General features: G+C 48.8%; 2 protein-coding genes across 5 annotated transcripts; both read left to right on the top strand.

Annotated features, from left to right (window-relative positions):
- Window positions 1-713: 713 nt before the first annotated feature.
- LOC109782942 (uncharacterized) lies at window positions 714-5,285 on the top strand. Of its 4 annotated transcripts, none has more exons than XM_073498374.1 (6): window positions 714-1,051; window positions 1,776-2,085; window positions 2,179-3,328; window positions 3,481-3,627; window positions 4,257-4,718; window positions 4,825-5,285. In XM_073498374.1, the coding sequence occupies exons 2-5, from the start codon at window positions 2,029-2,031 to the stop codon at window positions 4,706-4,708; spliced, it is 1,806 nt and encodes a 601-aa protein (XP_073354475.1). In that variant the 5' UTR covers window positions 714-1,051; window positions 1,776-2,028; the 3' UTR covers window positions 4,709-4,718; window positions 4,825-5,285. The 4 variants fall into 4 exon arrangements, with proteins under 4 accessions (XP_073354475.1, XP_073354474.1, XP_040247042.1 ...); XM_073498373.1 differs by having other exon boundaries at window positions 2,176-3,328; XM_040391108.3 differs by having other exon boundaries at window positions 4,257-5,285.
- Window positions 5,286-12,767: 7,482 nt separating this feature from the next.
- Window positions 12,768-16,807, top strand: LOC109782941 (uncharacterized). Its single transcript, XM_020341574.4, has 5 exons — window positions 12,768-13,183; window positions 14,001-14,092; window positions 14,244-15,050; window positions 15,447-15,597; window positions 15,673-16,807. The coding sequence occupies exons 1-5, from the start codon at window positions 13,036-13,038 to the stop codon at window positions 16,317-16,319; spliced, it is 1,845 nt and encodes a 614-aa protein (XP_020197163.1). The 5' UTR covers window positions 12,768-13,035; the 3' UTR covers window positions 16,320-16,807.
- Window positions 16,808-22,370: the final 5,563 nt, after the last annotated feature.

The raw sequence follows: 22,370 nt of genomic DNA, 5'->3' as shown, positions 1-22,370 counted from the left end.
GGCCCGACCCTGCCCGAAAAAACCCAACCAACCCGGACGACCTTGCCCACGGGGGCGCACCAGTCGGTCGCCTCACCTGCCACACCCCGTCTCCCCTTGCAGTAGTTGTCGCCCAGCCACGTCCGCCGACGAGCACTGCATCAACGCACCAACAGAGCTGCATTGCAGCTTTGGCAGTGTCGACGAACGCTGCATCCAAGCACCTGCTGCATCGCAGCTCCAGTGGCCGCCGGCAGCGCTGCGTCGGAGCACCAGTGCTTCTCGACAGCGTTCGCGAGCGTTGCATCACAGCTCTGACAACGGGTTGAACGTTGCATTGCAACACCAACAGCTGCCGGCAAGTGCTGCATCGGACCACCGGTGCGTCTATGCAGCGTCGCGAGTCCTGCATCGCAGCTCCGACGGCCGCAGCACCGACGCCGCTGGCAAGAGCTACATTGGAGCACCGATGCCTGTCATCTCTCGACTGGAGCGGCATAGACCATATATAGGAGCTTGGCTGCAGAGCGGGCGCGGAGAAGAAGAGAGGGGGGGGGGGGTCGCGTTTCTGAGTTAAAGAGGTAAGGATGGGCGATCGGTGGGACCCACAGGACACGTGGCGTGAGCGAGAGGCAACTTATTTGTTCCCGAAATCAGCCGCGCAATAATAATCGTTTTCCTTTTTTTGCATGGATGCAATCTGTATAAAGATTTCCCCGTAGGTTTAGCATTTTGAAGGTGAGGAGTGACGTCCGAATCTGCCGTGTGCCGACCGCGTCCCGTCCTCGCCACCACTCCACCACACCAGCGTGGCGGCTGGCGGCGGCATCGCATCCGTACGGTTCTTCAACCACTCGTTCTCTCGCCCATCCCTTCCCCCACGCCGTTCTTTCCTCTCCGTCCCTCTCCCTCTCCACCCTCCCCGGCGGCATCTAATCGCTGCCGCAACCTACTCTAGACCCTGAAACTTCTTCCCGCACCAACGCTAACGGCGCAGCAGAGAAACCCGAAGAAGAGGTAGAGGATCCCTCGATCTTCCAGCTGTCGACTGGTTGCTGCCTGGGAAACGAAGGTAAACCTCGCCGCTGTTTGCAACTTCTTCTCTGGTTTCTTGGCCGGCGTCTCTACTCCGTATCTATCTATCTATCCACACATGTGCCTATGCGATCTTGATCTATCGGTGTTCTTGGAGATCCTAGTCCAGTTCTCGGCAATTGTCTTTCCCTTATAGGTGTATATATATATATAGGAGTACTGAAGAAATCTTTCGCCTTAATTAAGTTTCCTCTGTTTAGTGCTGCGTGTTCTTATATTCCTCTGAATTCTCAATCGTCCACTAGTTTCTGAGACTGTTTAGTTTTTATGTGTCAGCATCTTGCTGTGATTCTGAACTGGCGGTTATTCACCAACTTCCTTTTCAAAAAGAAGTGGTTACACAGTGTCTGGATGGGGAAACCGAGATTAGTTTCTTCTTACCGAATTTACCGCCTAATCGTGCTGCAATTCCCCCCTGAGTTTATAACCAGTTAGTTATCCAGAAGCAGAGATGAGAGAATCACCCTTGTCATTTTCTCTTTCTCGAAACGAACGGCCCCAAGGAAATTCAGAGGCTGGCACAACGGATCCGTACAGCTCATGAGCGTCTTGCAGTTTGTTTGTTTGTTTCCTCGTTATATTTCTGCGGTTGCATAAATCAATTTCTTTTGTCCTGCTGCTGCAGTAGTTTGACTCCAATCAATCACACTCTTCCAAAGTTGCGCAATATCTGCTGATTGATTTATTGATTGATGATGCAGTGCTACTGCTAGCTGCCAAGACGGCTCCACCGCGTGTGGCTCCGGCTCTTCCCGGCGTCCCGGGTCACTCTGGCCTTCCTCGTCGCGCCCCCGCTTGGTCGCACGCTGAATAATGGGGTGTGGGGGGCACAGGTGCACGCCATCTCCGCGCCGTCGCTGCTGCTGCGGAGAGCCTCTCCCATAGACAACGGCTAAGCACATGACATGATCACCGCCGCGCTCTGTTTTGGAAGGTGATCGGGATTCAGTGGCCATGGCCAAGATGAGCTGCTTCTCCATCCTGCTCACCGGCCGGAGGCAGAAACGAGTGGTACGTGTTTGAATGGTTCTGTGTACCTGTGAGTTTGGATCGATGAAGCTTGGGTCGCTTGGTTTGATTCTGTGTCTGTACTCTGTTCAGCAGGTTGGTGATGCCGACAACGACAAGGGTGGTGGAACTGGAAACGAGAACCCCACGGTGAAGCCGGTGGTGTCTATTGACGAGCCGCCGCCGCTTGCTGCTGCCATTGTGGACAAATGCAGCGACAAGATCGCCGCCGATGTGGTCATCCTGGTGGCGCACAAGGGCGGCGAGATGTCGCCAGCCAAGAGGGACAGCCTGCCTGACGACTTCGAATTCGACTTCCACCCGCACCCCAACAAGCCCGTTGGTTCCGACGTCCATGGCGCGGACAAGCATGCCACTGGCACCGCGCCGGGCGCGCCGGTGATCGCGAGCGGCGGGGAGGAGGTCGCGGCGGCGGAGGTGGAGGTGGACCCGTCAGCGAAGCTCAAGCGCTCCTGCTCCAACATCGAGACGAAGCGGCCTGGCCCGAGGGACGCCCCGGGCATGCGGGTGCGGTCGCGCTCCTACGGCGACCTGCCGGGCGACCTCTTCATGGTCACCACAACGCGCCGCGCGCACGAGGCGAGCCCCGATGCGTCGGTGAAGACGTCGCGCACGGCCGACGGCGTGATGCTCAAGCGCCGGTCGTCAAGCCAGGTGCTGCCATCACGGAGCCGGAAGCTGTGGTGGCGGCTCTTCCTCTGGAGCCACCGCAACCTGCACCGGCCCTGGTCGGCGCGGCCAAGCGACGCCGGCACTCCCGGCGGCGGGTACACGTCGGACACGCTCGAGGAGCCGGCCGACCGCAAAAACAAGAAGGCGATGGTGGACGAGTCGCCGCCGCAGCCGCCGTCGCAGAACCAGTGGGTCGCCTTCTGCGCCGACCACTCCCTGAGCGACCGCGTCAGCGACTGGGTGAGCAGCATTGACAACGAGTGCCTCCGCATCGCCGAGGAGGAGAACGACGGCGGTGACCAGAGCATGGACCTCGCCGACTACGTGGCACGCCCGCGTCCCATCGAAGCCGGGGAGACGTCGGGCAAGGGCCACGGCAAGCTGGCCAAGCGCTGCGCGGCGGCGGACGACGTGGCCCAGGCCAACAGCATCGTCCAGTCCCTCAACGGCTTCTCATCCGTGGCGCACATCTCCGGGATGGGCCTGAAGGTCGTGCCCATGATCGCGCCCTTCTCCAACCTCCGCGCCGTCAATCTCTCCGGCAACTTCATCGGTAAGCACTGCCGCTGCCGGCCAGTAAAATCTATCGAGCACTGTCAACTGCTACCGTACCAGACAGCACTACTTTCAGACATTCAGTAGCTATAGATAGTACAGCTTCAGTTGCTGAATATTGGTGTGTCCTGCTCCTGCTTGTTCATGCAGTTCATATCTCCCCCGGATCGCTGCCCAAGGGCCTGCACTCGCTGGATCTGTCGCGGAACAAGATCGCAAACGTCGAGGGGCTCCGGGAACTCACGAAGCTGCGCGTGCTCAACCTCAGCTACAACCGGATTTCGCGCATCGGCCACGGTAAGTCGCAGACTTGGGGTTCTAACATTGCACTGCACTGCACATCTTCAGTACATTAGATTTCTATCTGATGCATGTACACCTGCATGCCATCCAAGACAGACATATAACATTCTAGGATGTATGGATCATATCCTGAATGATATTGTGGCCACATTTGTTGGTGGCTGGGACCGGCCATGACAGTTGGGAGGGCCTTATCCTGCTAATCAGAGAGCTCATACATAATCAAGATGTGTACGTGTACAATTGTGATCTGCCAGGTGGTCCATTGCATAATTCACCGGACGAGACTTGCCTGCTCCCATCCGTGCTCCCGCATACGTGGCTTAATTTGATTGGAAGAAAATAAGGCCCGGCCCCACCCCCTGAAAATCAGGGGGGGAGATGATTAGATTAGAAAAGAAAAAGGGAAAAGAACAGCCGTAGGATGAAGTGGGAGCATGGATGGGAGCATGGAGAGGGAGCAGGCAAGCCGGATCCTAATTCACCCACCCAATGCTCCCTAATAATACAATACCATCTTAATCTTTGCCTGTCACTGCAGCAATGTGATCCTGCCATTTCTGCACAGCAACATTTTCTGTAAAATCCTGCTTATGAGTTATGATGAATGGATGATGGATCAGGGCTGTCGAACTGCACGGCGATCAGGGAGCTGTACCTGGCGGGGAACAAGATCGGCGACGTGGAGGGCCTGCACCGGCTGCTGAGGCTGGCGGTGCTGGACCTGGGCTTCAACAGGCTCACCACGGCCAAGGCGCTGGGCCAGCTGGTGGCCAACTACCACTCCCTCCTGGCGCTCAACCTGGTGGGCAACCCCGTGCAGGCCAACGTCGGCGATGACGCGCTGCGCAAGGCCGTCACCGACCTCCTCCCGCAGCTCGCCTACCTCAACAAGCAGCCCCTCAAGCCGCGGGAGGCGGCCACCGACAGCGTCGCGCGCGCGGCGCTCGGCACGGCTGGGCGCAGGCGGGGGGCGTCGCGGCGCCTGAGCCAGAGCCCCGGGTCGTCGTCGTCGTCCAGGAGCAGGTCCAAAGGCAGGCAGCACCACGGCTCGAGTGCCACGGCAAGGAAGTGAACAATGATCGATTCTTCTTTTTACTCCTGGAAGAAGGAAGGCCGCGGCCCCAACAACATTGAACACTGCCACATTGATATCCATCAGTCTTCGCCGGCCGCCGTCCTGCTGATCACTCTGGGAGTTGTGTGGGCTCGTAGATGGTTGGAGACCATTTGGGAGCATCCAAGGTGTATATTAGCCCCAAGAAATTTGCGAGGGTTTGGAGTTTGCCATAAGAACTACCGGTACCGAAGGGAGCACCGGCATGGGTTGGTCGACGCTCTCGGACAAGAAGGGTGAGACGTCAGTTGTCGTTGAGGGCATTCGGTTGCCTCTACCTCTTCAACGAAGATTAGCATTCCCTTGAGAACGTGAACTTTGGGATACATTTATGTCTCCATCACTTTGGTTATCTCGCTGCTTTGTATTATACTCCCTCTGTCCGGAAATACTTGTCGGAGAAATGAAATAAAATACATCCATTTGTTAACATAGGACGGAGGGAGTACTAGATGACCGGTTTGCGCCAAATGGCACAGAATCCCATTTGAAACCATGAGTGCTTTGAAAATAATTGCATTTGTTAGTAACTTCATATGTGAGGAACCATTTACGGTACCAACACAAACTCTTTTAATCAAATAGTAAGGATTCCTCCTTACAAATATATACTTAGCATGCGTAATTTGTAATCAATCACATTTTTAAACATGGAACTGGAACATTTGTTAACATAGGTAACACTTTGCATTTAAGATAGCATATGATAAGATATAAATGAAGGGGTGGTTCTTCTTAGGGATTCACCAAATATCAGTACGCACACACACAGACCCCCAACAAAATATTTCTTCACTAGGAACTATTCCGTGAAATCGGACTCTTTGTGATATGAATATGTGCCTTTGGTATGGAGCAGACAAATTGATTCACGAGTAAGCCAGTGCTGCCAGTCAAGGTCAGAAATACCATCATGAAAATCTGTAAGAGTTCTTATTGTAGAACTGGCTGGCGGCACACTGGTTTTCCAACCAAAGAACAATGACCATAGCAACCTACTCCCTCCGTTCCAAAATAGATGACTTTACTATAAAGTTAAGTCATCTATTTTGGAACGGAGGGAGTATTTAAGACTAAGATTGCTGCTTGGCAATGGACGAACTAATGTTCTGCATAAACATTACTATAATAATCTTCTTGAAAAGGCATTGTACACATGCACAGTCGGAAGGAGCTCATAACAACAAATTTTAACTACACGTGAGTACTTGTTTAGTCAAACATGGAACAATTTAGGCAACCGCCAACTTTGGAAATGAAATTGTTGAAACTAAATTAAAAAAGGTAAGATAAAGGCATAGCTCCCCACAAGCAGAATATTAGTAAACAGTACAGTCAATAAGAGGGACAGAAAACATTCTTTTGTGAAAGAACAACAAGCATGTAACGAAGGGAAACCTACTACCAGTTGAAGGATTTTATCAGCAAGCAAAAAGTCTCATTCCAATTTTATTTTACTTTTTTGCGGGGTATCACATTCCAGTTTTGAAGCAAGCAGACAAAGTCTGAATATGTTACAGTTCAAAGCAACCTTTGTTGTGGTGTTAGTGCTTGGAACCACATTATCATACCTCTCAAATAACTTGGAAGACAATGTATTTAATAAGCAAAAATATGATATTTTTACTTTATCAAGAGTCATTCTCGATGGCGAAAATTAACCGCCACTAGAAGATCTTGTAAAATTACCAGCATATGTTGTAAGGATCTCATCATCCCCTCCCGCACAAAGAATTTCACTTTTTGGAAATTAATCTTAAGGTTAGACATCAACTCAAACATGTATAGTACTAACAACTTAGGTTCAAAGCTTTTATCAGGGTCATGCTCAATGCAGAGAATAGTATCATCGGCGTACTATAGTATTGCAACACCATTTTCAATGAGATCAGGACAAAGGCCATGTTTTTCTGGGAATTTACAACCATTTTACATAGGCATTCAGCAGCAATGTTGGTCAGTATGCACGGGAAAAAAGCTGGGTGGAGATTAAGGCGCTGTTCGGTATCCCTCCATACCATAACTCCGGGAGCGAGGTTGCCGGAGCTACAGTTCAAAACGACGGAGTTGCGGTTCCCCGCTCCGCAGATTCCGGGAGCGGGTGATTGCTGAACAGGGTCAAACTATGCGTCGGCCCCCCGTCGAGGTGTGAAGTTAATTCCCCACAAGATGACAACTTCTTCACGTGAATCTCGTGCGAATGTTTCCGTGCTCCAAATAGACAGTCGGATAATGATATCACGCCGTCCCGTTCGTCCGATTGCGACTAAAAAATCTTGCTTAACACGTACGGGTAGGAGTAGGATTTCTCGGGCCACTAGATAGGATTACACTAGCTTTTTTTTTTTTGAAAAGGGGATCTCCCCGGCCTCTGCATCAGAGTGATGCATACGGCCATCTTATTAACGAAATAAAAGATTCCAACAAGGTTCCAAAGTCTCCAACTGAAAAGTAATCAAAAGGCAGCTCACAGAGCTAAAGAGGCTGGACACACAGACTAGCCAAGATAAGACGCCACAACCGGCTGGCTAAAGATAGATAGGTAAACTAATTGCCTATCCTATTACATGACCGCTATCCAAACCGGTTGAAGATATCTCGAGCTACCATCTCCCAGCGGATAGATCCAGTAACCAAATGCTCCCTGGCCTCCATCGGAGTGAGTAGCGACCATGAACGGATCACGGCCGTGGCTCGAAAAATAACCTGCAAAAAGTGAATTCGTGATGTTCTGTTAAAAACCAAATCATTTCTGCAAGTCCAGATAGTCCACAATAAAGCGCAAACTCCAACACGAATATGTCTCGATAATTCAGGCTCAATCCCAGTGAGCCATGTCCCGAATAACGTAGTGACAGAATTCGGTGGAGTAATATTAAAAGCAATGTGAACCGTCCGCCAAAGTACTCTGGCAAACGGGCAATCAAAAAAGAGATGTTTGATCATCTCGTCCCGATCACAGAAGCTACATAAACACTTTTATTTTCAAAAAAGAGATGTCCAATTACGCTTAATCAAGTTATCCTTGGTTAAAATAATCTGTTTATGGACAAACCACATAAACACTTTTATTTTCAAAGGAACTTTGACAGCCCAAACATGCTTGGAGGTAGGAATGGAGCTCGAAGTAATTACATCAATATACATTGATTTAACCGTGAATACTCCAGACCTAGTCAGTTTCCAGCGTAATTCATCGGGTTGTTGAGAAAGATGGACATCCATTAGTCTCCGAACTAGACGGAGCCAATCTTCCCAACGATTGCCCACTAACGACCGTCTGAACTGAATATTAAGGGGGATGGATTGAAACACCGTAGCAACGAACACCTCACGTCGTTGAACAATGCGATATAAAGACGGATATTGAATGGCCAAGGGTGTCTCGCCGAGCCAAGTATCCTCCCAGAAGCGTGTACTAGCGCCGTTGCCAATAACAACCTTTGTCCTATTAAATAGAGATTGTTTGACTTTCATCAGGCCTTTCCAGAAAGGCGAGTCAGTTGGCCTGACTGTGACCTGGGACAAGGACTTTGTCTGTAGGTACTTGCTGCGAAGGATTTGGGCCCACATGGCATCAGTCCCAAAAGAAAGCTTCCACAGCCACTTGCTAAGAAGGCATCTGTTCTTAACTTCAAGATTCTCAATATATACCAAGACCCCCTTGGTCTTTCGGTCTACAGATGATATCCCATTTTGCAAGTCTGTATTTTCTTTTTAGATCATCACCCTGCCAAAAGAAACGCGATCGATAAAAGTCCAGTCTTTTCCTAACACCAACTGGGACTTGAAAGAACGATAAGAGAAACATAGGCATACTCGTGAGCACCGAATTAATCGGCCTCCATATGACATGAGCTTGCCCTTCCAGCAACTCAGTTTCTTCTCAAACCGGTCTTCGATGCACTTCCATTCTCTATTGGTCAGCTTTCTATGGTGGATTGGAATACCTAGGTAAGAGAAAGGTAAATCCCCCAAGTCGCACCCAAACAATTGCCTATAAGCCTCCTGTTCGTCTTTGGCTCTACCAAAGCAGAACAGCTCGCTCTTATGAAAGTTAATCTTTAACCCGGTCAATTGTTCGAAAAGGCATAACACCAGCTTCATATTTCTCGCCTTGGCCAGGTCATGCTCCATAAAGATGATTGTATCATCAGCGTACTGAAGGATGGATACACCTCCATCAACCAGATGAGGTACCAAGCCACCCACTTGACCATTCTCCTTAGCCCTTCCTATCAAGATGGCTAACATATCAACCACAATGTTAAACAAGATAGGGGACATCGGATCTCCTTGTCTTAGGCCTTTATGTGTCTGGAAGTAATGACCAATATCGTCATTCACTTTAATTCCCACACTCCCTTTTTGCGTAAATGATTCAACCTGGCGTCGCCAGGCTTCATCAAAACCTTTCATACGCAATGCCTGTTGGAGAAATGGCCATTTAACCTTATCGTAGGATTACACTAGCTGGCATGCTACGCTTGTATACAGTTGTGTACGCAGTACAGAGACTCTTTTTTTTTTTTCTGTGTGTGTGTTTGTCTTTCGAGTGATTACGCAGTACAGGGACTGAAACTACGGGTTCAAAGTCCACTTGTTGACGGTGGAGCAGTTCAGTAGTCTCGCGGGCGCGCGCGTCCGGGCACCGGCGGGACGTGTCCAGTGATTACATGAGCACGTTACGTACGTGGAGTTATTTATGTGGAAGTAGTACAGTACAGAAAATACTACGGATTAGGAAGACCAGTTGAGTTGTATTACTTGTATACAAGTGGAGACAGAGACGACTCGCGAGTGTGCATGCAGTTCAAACTTGGGACGCGCGAGCAGAGTAGCTAGTAGGTGCCGGGTCGTGGTCGATCGCAGCCGACCTTCAAATTAATTTTTTTTATTACCACATACATACAATCCCCAGGCGCGTAAGTATGGAGCGTAAACACCACACAGTACGTCAGCACATGGGTCCTCGTCTCTCGATCGATGAGGCGGGAAATATCTAAGCCAGCGTCCACCTGCGCGCGCGATCTGAAACACCGAAATTTGGAGCCTGCTTCTCACTGCTGTCTACGAATAGTATATATGTAGGAGACTAGCTAGGAGCATTAGTTAATCTCAGCAACAAAGATTTGCAAAGTTCAATTTCGTACATTGTCAAGGAAGCTTCGGGGCGTCGGGAGCCACGGGATGGTTTTTCATATCAATGGATCAATGTGATAGTTTGGTTAATACTAATACTACACTCCTCCAGCACCAGTCAGTCCACTATAGTTGTTTGGGGAGGCAACTTCTTCTCTTAAAAGAAAAGTTGATCGGACAAACGGAACTAGCCGAAACGAAGGCCACCGGCTCCATTATTTAACCTCTTTATTAGTACCATCACTTCACTGTCATCCATTCCCTTCCCTTCCCTTCCCGTGGACAGGACACACACTAATTAATCCTCAATTGCGTGCCCGGCCGACAGACACCGTACGTCGTTGCCGGCCAACTATTGAACGCTCCCCGCCTAATCAAGTAGTACTCCTCCTGCTACCTCGGCATCCACTGATTGCTTGATTGGCGAGATGGGCGGACCACGCAAGAGAGACCGGCCGTGTCAAACGGTGATGAATTTGTTGCACTGATCACTCGACGGGTGGTTGCTCTGGATCTGTAGTGTGTGACCATTCCGGCATTCCGTATCAGGATCGATCCACTTTCCCGGCACCTCCCGGGACGACCAGCCGAGCGAGGATGTTTTGTCACGGCATCTTCAATGACAGCCCGTAAATTTTCTCCCGTATCTGCCCGTCGACTGAGGCGGCCAGTCCACGGACATAGGTGGGAGGACGCTAGCCGCATACATTTTGACAACATTTCAAACTAACCGAACGAAATTCGTTCAAACACGGTTGGATTTCATATAGACATGATGGATTTCATACAAACACGGCGGATTTTCATTACTTTCGAACATCTAGAACAAACAGAAAAAGACCCGACTCTAAGCCTATCCTGCGGCAGCGGCGCCTGGCGTCCGAGTCCGTGTCGTCCTCCATCCGCCGTCTCAATGAGCACCGGGATAAGACAGATGAAGTGAAAAGTATTGTCTCCGGCGAGGAAGAGTAGAACACAGGAGATGGACCGGCCCACATAGGATACAAGGCACCACCGCCTCCCGTGGCCTACTCATCCTCGGAGGAGTGCGATCTGTCTGTCACCTGTGGACGTGAGATCCACGATGGAAATGGTGGCGCCGACGCTGTCTTCGTCCCACTGGGCCGGTTGATGATTTGTCCGCGGCGCGTAGGAGGCGCAACTGGCGTTGTTCTCCTCCACGGCGGCCGCTTTCGGGCGAGCGACGCCTTGAGCGCAGACGACATTGTAGATGGTATGTTGCTCCGCGACGAAGCTAGGGTTCGCCGCCGCCATGGCCGCCATGGCCTCCTGCTCACCCGCTCGCCGTAGATCTAGCCCTCCACCAGGCTGTGCTCCTCCAGGAGGAACAAGTTGTACCGTTGTTCCTCCTGCGTTTTGCTCGAACGTCACACAGGCGCCGGCGCAGGCTGCACCTCCACCATGGCGGTGTTTGTAGTGCGCCTGCGCCTGCTCCATGGTGAAGCCGGTGCGCAAAGGAGGCACGGGAGCCGGGGCGGTGTTGTCTGAGCCAGTCTTCATCATGGTCTCGTCGTTGAAGACCTCGGACGAGCTGGCTTCCGCGGTCCGGATGGTTGCGGGTGGTTTGCAGGTCCGTGTTGGAGATGCCCATCTCCAGCACCGACCCGCAAACCTCCCGCGTACGTCCGGGACCACGGAAGCCAACCAACGCGCTCCTGTATCGGTCCGCACAGCGGTCCGGACGCGTTTCCTCCAGGAAATCGGAGACAAACGTTGGGGGCTTTGCGAAAGTCCAGACCTTGCCACACCTGCTTCTGACCGCCCTGGTCCACAAAAAAAACCACCCATTCCTCCCGCGCTTTTCCTTCCGATGCATGCGCCGCGTTCATGCCAGCCCTGAGCACACAACGACCGACATTGATGCAGTGATGTGGCCGAGGAAGGGAGGGCGGCGCTGAATGAAACGACCTTTCGGGAGCCGACGCTTCAATGCGGACGCAGCTTCCCGAGGAACAGACTCCGGCCGCTGCAACACATTGAAGCAGCTGACCGACCCTTAGCATGGCCTGTCGGCGGCTATATAAGCCGCACTTCGGTGTTGTACACATCACAATCTATTCTCCTCCTCCCCTCTCCCTGTCCATCTCCCTCCACAACTGCTGCGATGGGCAAGTTCTGGGGCAAGCTCGGGGCGGATCGTGATGATGCCGTCCTTGAACTCTGGAGCCGTCGTCCTCATCCGCGGGGGACTCCTCGACGAAGGTGGAGATCGTCATCTCCTCCGGCAACGAGGAGGACAAGCCGCCGTAGCAGCAGTCCACGTCGACGGGTGGTGGGCTAGTTGGACGTCGCCACCGACGCACAGTACAAGGACCGGATGGAGCCAATGCTCCGTCGCTCCGTGCTCCACCTCAACGACCCGACTCAGTCACCGGGGACGCTTTTCTCCTCATGAAGCCGGAGCCGGCATCCCCTCCGCGCAATCACGACATCCAAATCGGATGCCTCGTGAAGAAAGGCCCTGCTCCGTGTATGTTCGGCATTCCCTCCCATGTAAAACAAGTGCGTACCCTCGGTAAACTAATATAAGAGCGTTTAGATCATTATTTTAGTATTCTAAACGCTCTTATATTAGTTTATCGGAGGGAGTAGCTTACACCGCTTGCACACGCTAATGGAGGAGTAAGTACAGTAATTAATTAGCCACGTCGTCCATGTGAGCCAGTCTCACATTCTGGCTGGCCAGAGCGCTTCAGACCACGAAGCTTTAAGAAGCAGCAGGCAGACAAATCTTGGACTACTGGCTCCAACAACAAAAAAATGCAAGAGACAAATTTTGTCGTCAGCACGGGCCCACGCGCAGGGCGGGCAGGGACTGGGTACAATTATGAGACAAGCGATGCCGGAACGTGAGTGGGAAATCCACGAGGGCCGGTTGGAACAAAGGGCAGGTGCGGAATTCCTTGCGCGCAACCGCTGCCGCGCGGGCGCAGCAGCGCAAGCGCCGCCACCTCCCTCCCTCCCTCCCGGATTCCCCTCCTTCCCCGAGGCGACGCGGCCGCCCCAAATCCAGCCCCTCCGCCTCCCCGCGCCGCTTCCCAGCGCCGGCTCGCTCCCTCAAATACGCTCCCGCCCGCTCGGAGGAGAGGGTCTGCCTCTGTCCTGTCTCTTGGCGGGCCAGGATGATGGGCGGAGCGAGCGCGGGCGCGGGCCGGAGGCGGAGGTGGACGCAGCGGTCGTGCCGGGCGGGTGGAGCGGGCGGGGTCGCCACGCGGACGGTGGCGGCGACGGAGGAGCGCGGCGCGCGCGCGGCTACGCGGCGTGCTACAGGTTAGCGTCCGGTGTACGTACTGCTTAATTGTAATTCTCGTGCGCTTTCGATTCCTTGTCGTATTTGTGGTGCTCGCTTTTTATGCCTGCCTAATTCGTCTTGCTGCTTGCTTTTGGTCGATTTCGCCGGGCCGTTTCAAACGGATGTTGGTTGGTTAGCGATTGCTTCCGGGAATGGAATGGAAGCTTGTTAAGCTGTTATGGCAGCCGAGCCGAGTGGGGGTCGCGTTTGCATCGCTTAATTAGTTGATTTAGGACAAAATCAGGGAGAAACCATGTAAATTATAATTATTAGAAAATACAGGCATCCTCTGTTTAGCGTTTGTCTGAGGAAAACGAACAACGAGGAAGAGATCATGGCAAAATCTAAAGAACTGGTCAGTCTGGGAAAATTCAAAGAACAACATTAGATCGCAGAGAGACTGCAATAATAGTAGAGTATGATAAAACTTGGGGAACGTAGGGGATGTGTACGAGTCAACGTCAGTATGAGCCCAAACTTGTATCGCAGTTCCCCTTTATTTTTTTCATGCCGATTTAGATGCGTCTTCTTGACAATTCATACGCGCGAACAAACTAAACAAGTAAGCAAGTAGAAAGATCCAACTTAACTTGGCCGTCCCTTAGGATGCCTCTGTAACTTTATTATATTTGGTGACATGGGTATGCCACCATTTGCGATTGATGTGACTTCGCTAGCGCGCTAATCTTTGAATTGTTCTTGGTATGCATAAAGAAAGATAGACTCCCATAATAAAAAGTAAAAAATAAAGAGGACTGCTTGCTTTAGAGTTGACCTGTTCTTGTTTTGCTTCAGGGTTTGCTCATGTGGACAAGCAGCAGCGTGTCTATGGACTATCATCACAAGATTCCAGAAGTAGCAGTAGATCCACAATAATGGAAGATTTTGTAAGTTGTTCACTTGCTCACTATTCTTCTATCAACGATATATAGTAGTTCCATGTAAATATTATATTTCTGCAACTTGGAAACATTTTATATTCTTAAACTGCTCCGTTGCTTGTTGCTTCTCATTTCTGAAGTTTGTTTCTTGTTGCAGCTTCATTCAGATTTATGGGAATATAAGCGTAAGAGGTCCTTGAGAAATGAAATAGAAAGCCACCATTGTCTGTCTTCCTTTATGTCAGAATCAAGGAATCATGGTGCAGAAACTGAAATGCCAATAGCTTCAGAAAAACCTTCCTTTTCGTGGCCAACAGAGAAGCAAGTCCCCAGCAACAACAACTTTCTTCCTGCGACCAGTACTGTCTCGGATTATGGGTTGGCCTATCGGCCTAAATCTCATCTTGGCAGAGGCAGTAACAAGGCAAATCAGACTCCAACACCAAAAGAATCCAGTGGCATGTGCAGTTTCAGCTATCAATTAGCTAGAAGTGCTGGAAGATCTGATTCTATGAAGATGGGCCGAACAAGTGCAAAGTGCTCCCTTGCAGAGACAATGTCGATGTTACGTCAACGGCGGTTTGGTCGCAGTTACCAGAATCAAAACCGCATTGGTGCATTAAATCGGAGGCATAAGCACACACAATCTGGAGGAGCAATCAACATGGTAAAAAAAGAGGAGACTTATAATCAGTCTGATTTGTCAACAGGAAGACACTGGCAAACTTTGTTGGATAATGCATTAGTTCGAAGGAGATTACAGCCACTCAATGCGGAAACATCTGAACAACTATGGAGCTGTACAAACAGTGAATCTGATAAGGCGATATGCTTTTCCTCGGGTGGCAGCATTGATGGTTTGCAAGTATCTTTTTCAAGTGACACGAGTGACACAAGTGATAACTCCAATTTATCCTCTCTGGGTACAGTGGCAAATGATCAATGGAGGATGTCCTTCAAGAAGGTATTAAACAGAAGCTATTCATACTATACTGATAAAATGGTTACTATGAGTATGCATGTGTAATTTCTTATGATACTATATTGCATAGGAGCTTTGGTTATGTCTGTAAATGTAGAATCAGAAACATGGGTCAGGTTTCTGTTTGCAACTCTTACTTTGTTTACTCTCTCAAAATAAGCTTGCTGCTAAGCGGTTATTTTGTAAATGTAGAATCACAAACATGGAGCAGGTTTTCTGTTTGCAACTTGTTACTCTTTTATTTACTCTCTCAAAATAAGCTTAATGCCAGGCTATCAATTATCAGTATAAGAGTAGAAACTATTTTATTCATCTTCTAGTTTTACTTCGCCCCAAATGTGATAGCTAGCATTGAGCCCCTTTTTTGTTATACCACAGGTACACTGTCCACTTGCTGCACGTATAAACTATATCCCCCAAGTTTCCTGCAAAGAGATTGAGCAGGCAAGCCCAGTATCCGTTCTTGAATATCCAGCTGAAGATTTTTCCGATGCTGAAAACATTAAGAAAGATACAAAAGATCCTCATGGTAAGCAATCTTGGCATTCTAATGTTTCAATCAACCATCTTTTTGTATCTTATTGTGTGTTACTTTTGAATGTAGCTCCCCAGCTAAGGCCTGAGCTGGTATACTTTCCTTCAGCAGAAACTGTTGCTGAGGTAGTTGTGGATGCTGCACTTGGTAATTACTCGTGCTCTGAGATGGAGTCTACTGAACATGATGAAGCTATACAGTTGGTAGAAGACACCCCTTGCGAATTTGAAGATGAAGAGGAAAGAGAGTTTTGCTACTTGCTGGATATTCTAATTGCTTCTGGTATTCATGGCGTTGAGGAGGATCAGCTGTACAAGGTGTGCCAGTCCCTTGATTGCCCTGCAGGCTACGACGTGTTTGACAAGCTTGAGAAGAAATACAAAAATGTGGCTCAATGGTCAAGGGCAGACAGGAAGCTCACCTTCGACATGGTAAACTCCATACTGTCGGAACTTCTTGCCCCATGTCTGGACATGCATCCTTGGGCAACTACCGCAAGGAATATGGCACCAGCGTGGGGTTCAGAAGGCCTGTTAGAGAAATTGTTGCAGGTGTTGACTCGGCGGCGAGAAGAACTTGCGCCAAGAGAGAAACAAGTGTTGGATCAGAAATGGCCAGATTTGGCAGATTACATCAACAGGGCAGGAAGGGATGTTGAGAGGATGGTAAAGGATGATCTTCTGGAAGAGCTGGTTCTGGAGTTGATGTCCAGCTAGTTGCAAAGCTACTGCTGGAGTTGCTGTCAGCTTTCTGGCCCGAGGAGGTTACAAAGTTGCTGTAGGTCATTGCTTTCTGTGTTAGGTTAGGTTGATCATTGGTTGTATGGAGTATTTGTTTCTTTGGTCAGGTCAGAGTTCCCCCTATTTTTGTTAAACAAGTGGTTGACACTATTTTTTTGGGTCGAGTCGCCGTGCTTGTTGTAGCATATTATTTGAGAAGATGCTTGTTGTAGGATATAGGGTATGGGACAAGAAGTGGTGTGGTCTGTTAGGTTAGGTGAGGGAGGCACATAGTTGAAATTCATTCTTGGTACCAAAGGGGAGCAAAATGTGGGAGAGCTGTTTCCCCTTTTTTGGATTTTTTTTCAGTTGTTACAGTTATGTAAATCAGGTCGGTCAGTTATAGTCATGAACATTTATATTCTCATTTTGCAGCAACAGCTACATTGTTGTTGCGTCAACAAGAAATAATACTAGTTGATAAAGTAGAGCGTATATGTTTCCTTCGTTACATACTTAATTCATGGAGTAGCATCTCTCTATAGGACTGAATTTATAGTTTCACCATTGTTCTGTCGATGTTGCATTTACTGAATATTGACTGAAAGATGTACATTTTTTTTCCGAATGATGCTGAAGAACTGCATGTATAATACTGCCTCCATTCCAGAATATAAGTTGCATCAATTTTCGTAAAAGTCAACACATGTAACTTTGACCTGGATTACATTGCAATACAAAATAAATATAATATAAAAATACTTTTCATGATGGTTCTAATGATACAATTATGGTATTATTGTAGGATCAATATTTTTTTCCTAAAAACGTTGAACATGCACATGTTTGACTTAAAAAAAATAATACATCTTATTATTATTTTTGAACTCAATACATCTTATAATTTGAAATGGAGGAAGTATCAAAGAAGGGAAGGTTTTTGTCGACGTCCTGGGAATGGGGGTACCCAGACTTGCCTGCCTGCGGCCTGTGGCGTGGCTCCATCAACGACCCGGTAAGGCCCAGCTTCAGCAGCAACAACTCAAGACCCTCGCGAGGGGCCAAGCCTCGCGAGGCGGACGACACCAAGACTTCTCTGGGGGCAGCCTCACTAGGTTGGCTCCCGAAGAGCGGAGATATCTATACAAGGTGCACCTCGCGAGGTTCACGTGACGTGAGCCATGACGACCAAGGCCACGCGGGCACCAGCAGGTGCAGTGTACCAGTTTCCTTTTTGGTGCTAAGAAGGCAAGCGCAGGTGCGGAGTCCCGAGGAATCAAGGAAAGGTTTCCTTATCAATTCAACAAGACCAAGACCGCCAGGACGACAGGACGGAGGTCATCGCGGAGCCCACTGCAGCGTCACCACCAGAGCCTTTGGCAGGCAAAGACTACTTTTGTCAGGATAGCTTATACTAGTTGTCTCCCTTCAAATTTGGCAGTTGTGGGATCCCTTCCCGCCCACATTTGGGAAGAGGACCAAGGCCTCTATAAATAGGACCTAGCGACCACCGTAGCAAGGGACGGATCATTCAGATCATCCTCACACTCACCAACTCATCGAGCTCAAGAACACCTCACCTCCTGAGACTGTTCATCCACTGTACTAGTTCTGAAGGAAATATGCCCTAGAGGCAATAATAAAGTTATTATTTATTTCCTTATATCATGATAAATGTTTATTATTCATGCTAGAATTGTATTAACCAGAAACATAATACTTGTGTGAATACATAGACAAACAGAGTGTCACTAGTATGTCTCTACTTGACTAGCTCGTTGATCAAAGATGGTTATGTTTCCTAGCCATAGACATGAGTTGTCATTTGATTAACGGGATCACATCATTAGGAGAATGATGTGATTGACTTGACCCATTCCGTTAGCTTAGCACTTGATCGTTTAGTATTCTGCTATTGCTTTCTTCATGACTTATACAAGTTCCTATAACTATGAGATTATGCAACTCCCGTTTACCGGAGGAACACTTTGTGTGCTACCAAATGTCACAACGTAACTGGGTGATTATAAAGGTGCTCTACAGGTGTCTCCGAAGGTACTTGTTGGGTTGGCGTATTTTGAGATTAGGATTTGTTACTCCGATTGTCGGAGAGGTATCTCTGGGCACACTCGGCAATGCACATCACTATAAGCCTTGGAAGCATTGTAACTAATGAGTTAGTTGCGGGATGATGTATTACGGAACGAGTAAAGAGACTCGCCGGTAACGAGATTGAACTAGGTATTGAGATACCGACGATCGAATCTCGGGCAAGTAACATACCGATGACAAAGGGAACAACGTATGTTGTTATGCGGTTTGACCGATAAAGATCTTCGTAGAATATGTGGGAGCCAATATGAGCATCCAGGTTCCGCTATTGGTTATTGACCGGAGACGTGTCTCGGTCATGTCTACATAGTTCTCGAACCCGTAGGGTCCGCACGCTTAAAGTTCGATGACGGTTATATTATGAGTTTATGTGTTTTGATGTACCGAAGGTAGTTCGGAGTCCTGGATGTGATCACGGACATGACGAGGAGTCTCGAAATGGTCGAGACGTAAAGATCGATATATTGGACGACTATGTTCGGACACCGGAATGGTTTCGGGGTGGTTCGGGCATATACCGGAGTACCGGGGGGGTTTCCGGAACCCCCGGGGAGACTAATGGGCCTATTGGGCCCTAGTGGAGAAGAGGAGGGGCGGCCAAGGGCAGCCGCGCGCCCCCTTCCCCCCAGTCCGAATTGGACAAGGAGGGGGGGCGGCGCCCTCCTTTCCTTTCCCCCTCTCTCTCCTTCCCTCTCCTCTCCTACTCCCACTTGGAAGGAGGGAGTCCTACTCCCGATGGGAGTAGGACTCCTCATGGGGCGTGCCTAGGATGGCCGGCCCCCTCCCCCTCCTCCACTCCTTTATATACGGGGAGGGAGGCACCCCTTGGAGACACAACAATTGATCGCTTGATCTCTTAGCCGTGTGCGGTGCCCCCCTCCACCATAACCCACCTCGATAATATCGTAGCGATGCTTAGGTGAAGCCCTGCGTCGGTAGCAACATCATCATCGTCACCACGCCGTCGTGCTGACGAAACTCTCCCTCAAAGCTCGGCTGGATCGGAGTTCGAGGGACGTCATCGAGTTGAACTTGTGCAGAACTCGGAGGTGCCGTGCGTTCGGTACTTGATCGGTCGGATCGTGAAGATGTACGACTACATCAACCGCGTTGTGCTAACGCTTCTGCTTTCGGTCTACGAGGGTACGTGGACACACTCTCCCCTCTCGTTGCTATGCATCACCATGATCTTGCGTGTGCGTAGGAATTTTTTTGAAATTACTACGTTCCCCAACAGTGGCATCCGAGCCAGGTTTTATGCGTAGATGTTATATGCACGAGTAGAACACAAGTGAGTTGTGGGCGATACAAGTCATACTGCTTACCAGCATGTCATACTTTGGTTCGGCGGTATTTTTGGATGAAGCGGCCCGGACCGACATTACGCGTACGCTTACGCGAGACTGGTTCTACCGACGTGCTTTGCACACAGGTGGCTGGCAGGTGTCAGTTTCTCCAACTTTAGTTGAACCGAGTGTGGCTACGCCCGGTCCTTGAGAAGGTTAAAACAGCACTAACTTGACGAACTATCGTTGTGGTTTTGATGCGTAGGTAAGAACGGTTCTTGCTCAGCCCGTAGCAGCCACGTAAAACTTGCAACAACAAAGTAGAGGACGTCTAACTTGTTTTTGCAAGGCATGTTGTGATGTGATATGGTTAAGACATGATGCTATATTTATTGTATGAGATGATCATGTTTTGTAACCGAGTTATCGGCAACTGGCAGGAGCCATATGGTTGTCGCTTTATTGTATGCAATGCAATCGCCCTGTAATTGCTTTACTTTATCACTAAGCGGTAGCGATAGTCGTAGAAGCAACAGTTGGCGAGACGACAACGATACTACGATGGAGATCAAGGTGTCGCGCCGGTGACGATGGTGATCATGACGGTGCTTTGGAGATGGAGATCAAAAGCACAAGATGATGATGGCCATATCATATCGCTTATATTGATTGCATGTGATGTTTATCTTTTATGCATCTTATTTTGCTTGATTGATGGTAGCATTATAAGATGATCTCTCACTAAATTTCAAGATAAAAGTGTTCTCCCTGAGTATGCACCGTTGCCAAAGTTCGTCGTGCCGAGACACCACGTGATGATCGGGTGTGATAAGCTCTACGTCCATCTACAACGGGTGCAAGCTAGTATTGCACACGCAGAATACTCGGGTTAAACTTGAAGAGCCTAGCATATGCAGATATGGCCTCGGAACACTGGGACCGAAAGGTCGAGCATGAATCATATAGTAGATATGATCAACATAGTGATGTTCACCATTGAAAACTACTCCATCTCACGTGATGATCGGACATGGTTTAGTTGATTTGGATCACGTGATCACTTAGATGATTAGAGGGATGTCTACCTAAGTGGGAGTTCTTAAGTAATATGATTAATTGAACTTAAATTTATCATGAACTTAGTACCTAATAGTATTTTCCATGTCTATGTTGTTGTAGATAGATGGCTCGTGCTGTTGTTCCGTTGAATTTTAATGCGTTCCTTGAGAAAGCAAAGTTGAAAGATGATGGTAGCAATTACACGGACTGAGTTCGTAACTTGAGGATTATCCTCATTGCTGCACAGAAGAATTACGTCCTGGAAGCACCGCTAGGTGCCAAAGCTGCTGCAGGAGCAACACCAGATGTTATGAACGTCTGGCAGAGCAAAGCTGATGACTACTCGATAGTTGAGTGTGCCATGCTTTACGGCTTAGAACCGGGACCGACGTTTTGAACGTCATGGAGCATATGAGATGTTCCAGGAGATGAAGTTAATATTTCAAGCAAATGCCCGGATTGAGAGATATGAAGTCTCCAATAAGTTCTACAGCTGCAAGATGGAGGAGAATAGTTCTGTCAGTGAGCATATACTCAAAATGTCTGGGTATAACAATCACTTGATTCAACTGGGAGTTAATCTTCCGGATGATAGCGTCATTGACAGAACTCTTCAATCACTGCCACTAAGCTACAAGAGCTTCGTGATGAACTATAACATGCAAGGGATGGATATGACGATTCTCGAGCTCTTCGCAATGCTAAAGGCTGCGGAGGTAGAAATCAAGAAGGAGCATCAAGTGTTGATGGTCAATAAGACCACCAGTTTCAAGAAAAAGGGCAAAGGGAAGAAGAAGGGGAACTTCAAGAAGAACAGCAAACAAGTTGCTGCTCAAGAGAAGAAACCCAAGTCTGGACCTAAGCCTGAGACTGAGTGCTTCTACTGCAAGCAGACTGGTCACTGGAAGCGGAACTGCCCCAAGTATTTGGCGGATAAGAAGGATGGCAAGGTGAACAAAGGTATATGTGATATACATGTTATTGATGTGTACCTTACCAGAGCTCGTAGTAGCACCTGGGTATTTGATACTAGTTCTGTTGCTAATATTTGCAACTCGAAACAGGGACTACGGATTAAGCGAAGACTGGCTAAGGACGAGGTGACGATGCGCGTGGGAAATGGTTCCAAAGTCGATGTGATCGCCGTCGGCACGCTACCTCTACATCTACCTTCGGGATTAGTTTTAGACCTAAATAATTGTTATTTGGTGCCAGCGTTGAGCATGAACATTATATCTGGATCTTGTTTGATGCGAGACGGTTATTCATTTAAATCTGAGAATAATGGTTGTTCTATTTATATGAGTAATATCTTTTATGGTCATGCACCCTTGAAAAGTGGTCTATTTTTGTTGAATTTCGATAGTAGTGATACACATATTCATAATGTTGAAGCCAAAAGATGTAGAGTTGATAATGATAGTGCAACTTACTTGTGGCACTGCCGTTTGGGTCATATTGGTGTAAAGCGCATGAAGAAACTCCATACTGATGGACTTTTGGAATCACTTGATTATGAATTAGTTGGTACTTGCGAACCATGCCTCACGGGCAAGATGACTAAAACGCCGTTCTCCGGAACTATGGAGCG

The sequence above is a fragment of the Aegilops tauschii genome, chromosome 5 (genome assembly GCF_002575655.3).
Source record: "Aegilops tauschii subsp. strangulata cultivar AL8/78 chromosome 5, Aet v6.0, whole genome shotgun sequence".
NCBI lineage: Eukaryota > Viridiplantae > Streptophyta > Magnoliopsida > Poales > Poaceae > Aegilops > Aegilops tauschii.
This window is presented reverse-complemented; position numbering and strand designations above follow the sequence as displayed.

Excerpts from the sequence above, each read along its gene's own strand:
- LOC109782942 (XM_073498373.1), top strand. The coding sequence starts at position 2,029 with ATGGCCAAGATGAGCTGCTTCTCCATCCTGCTCACCGGCCGGAGGCAG. Across the intron at positions 2,086-2,175 it reads GCCGGAGGCAGAAACGAGTG|CAGGTTGGTGATGCCGACAA; the intron begins GTACGTGTTTGA and ends TACTCTGTTCAG. Across the intron at positions 3,329-3,480 it reads TCTCTCCGGCAACTTCATCG|TTCATATCTCCCCCGGATCG; the intron begins GTAAGCACTGCC and ends TTGTTCATGCAG.
- LOC109782941 (XM_020341574.4), top strand. The coding sequence starts at position 13,036 with ATGATGGGCGGAGCGAGCGCGGGCGCGGGCCGGAGGCGGAGGTGGACG. Across the intron at positions 13,184-14,000 it reads GGCTACGCGGCGTGCTACAG|GGTTTGCTCATGTGGACAAG; the intron begins GTTAGCGTCCGG and ends GTTTTGCTTCAG. Across the intron at positions 15,051-15,446 it reads GGAGGATGTCCTTCAAGAAG|GTACACTGTCCACTTGCTGC; the intron begins GTATTAAACAGA and ends GTTATACCACAG.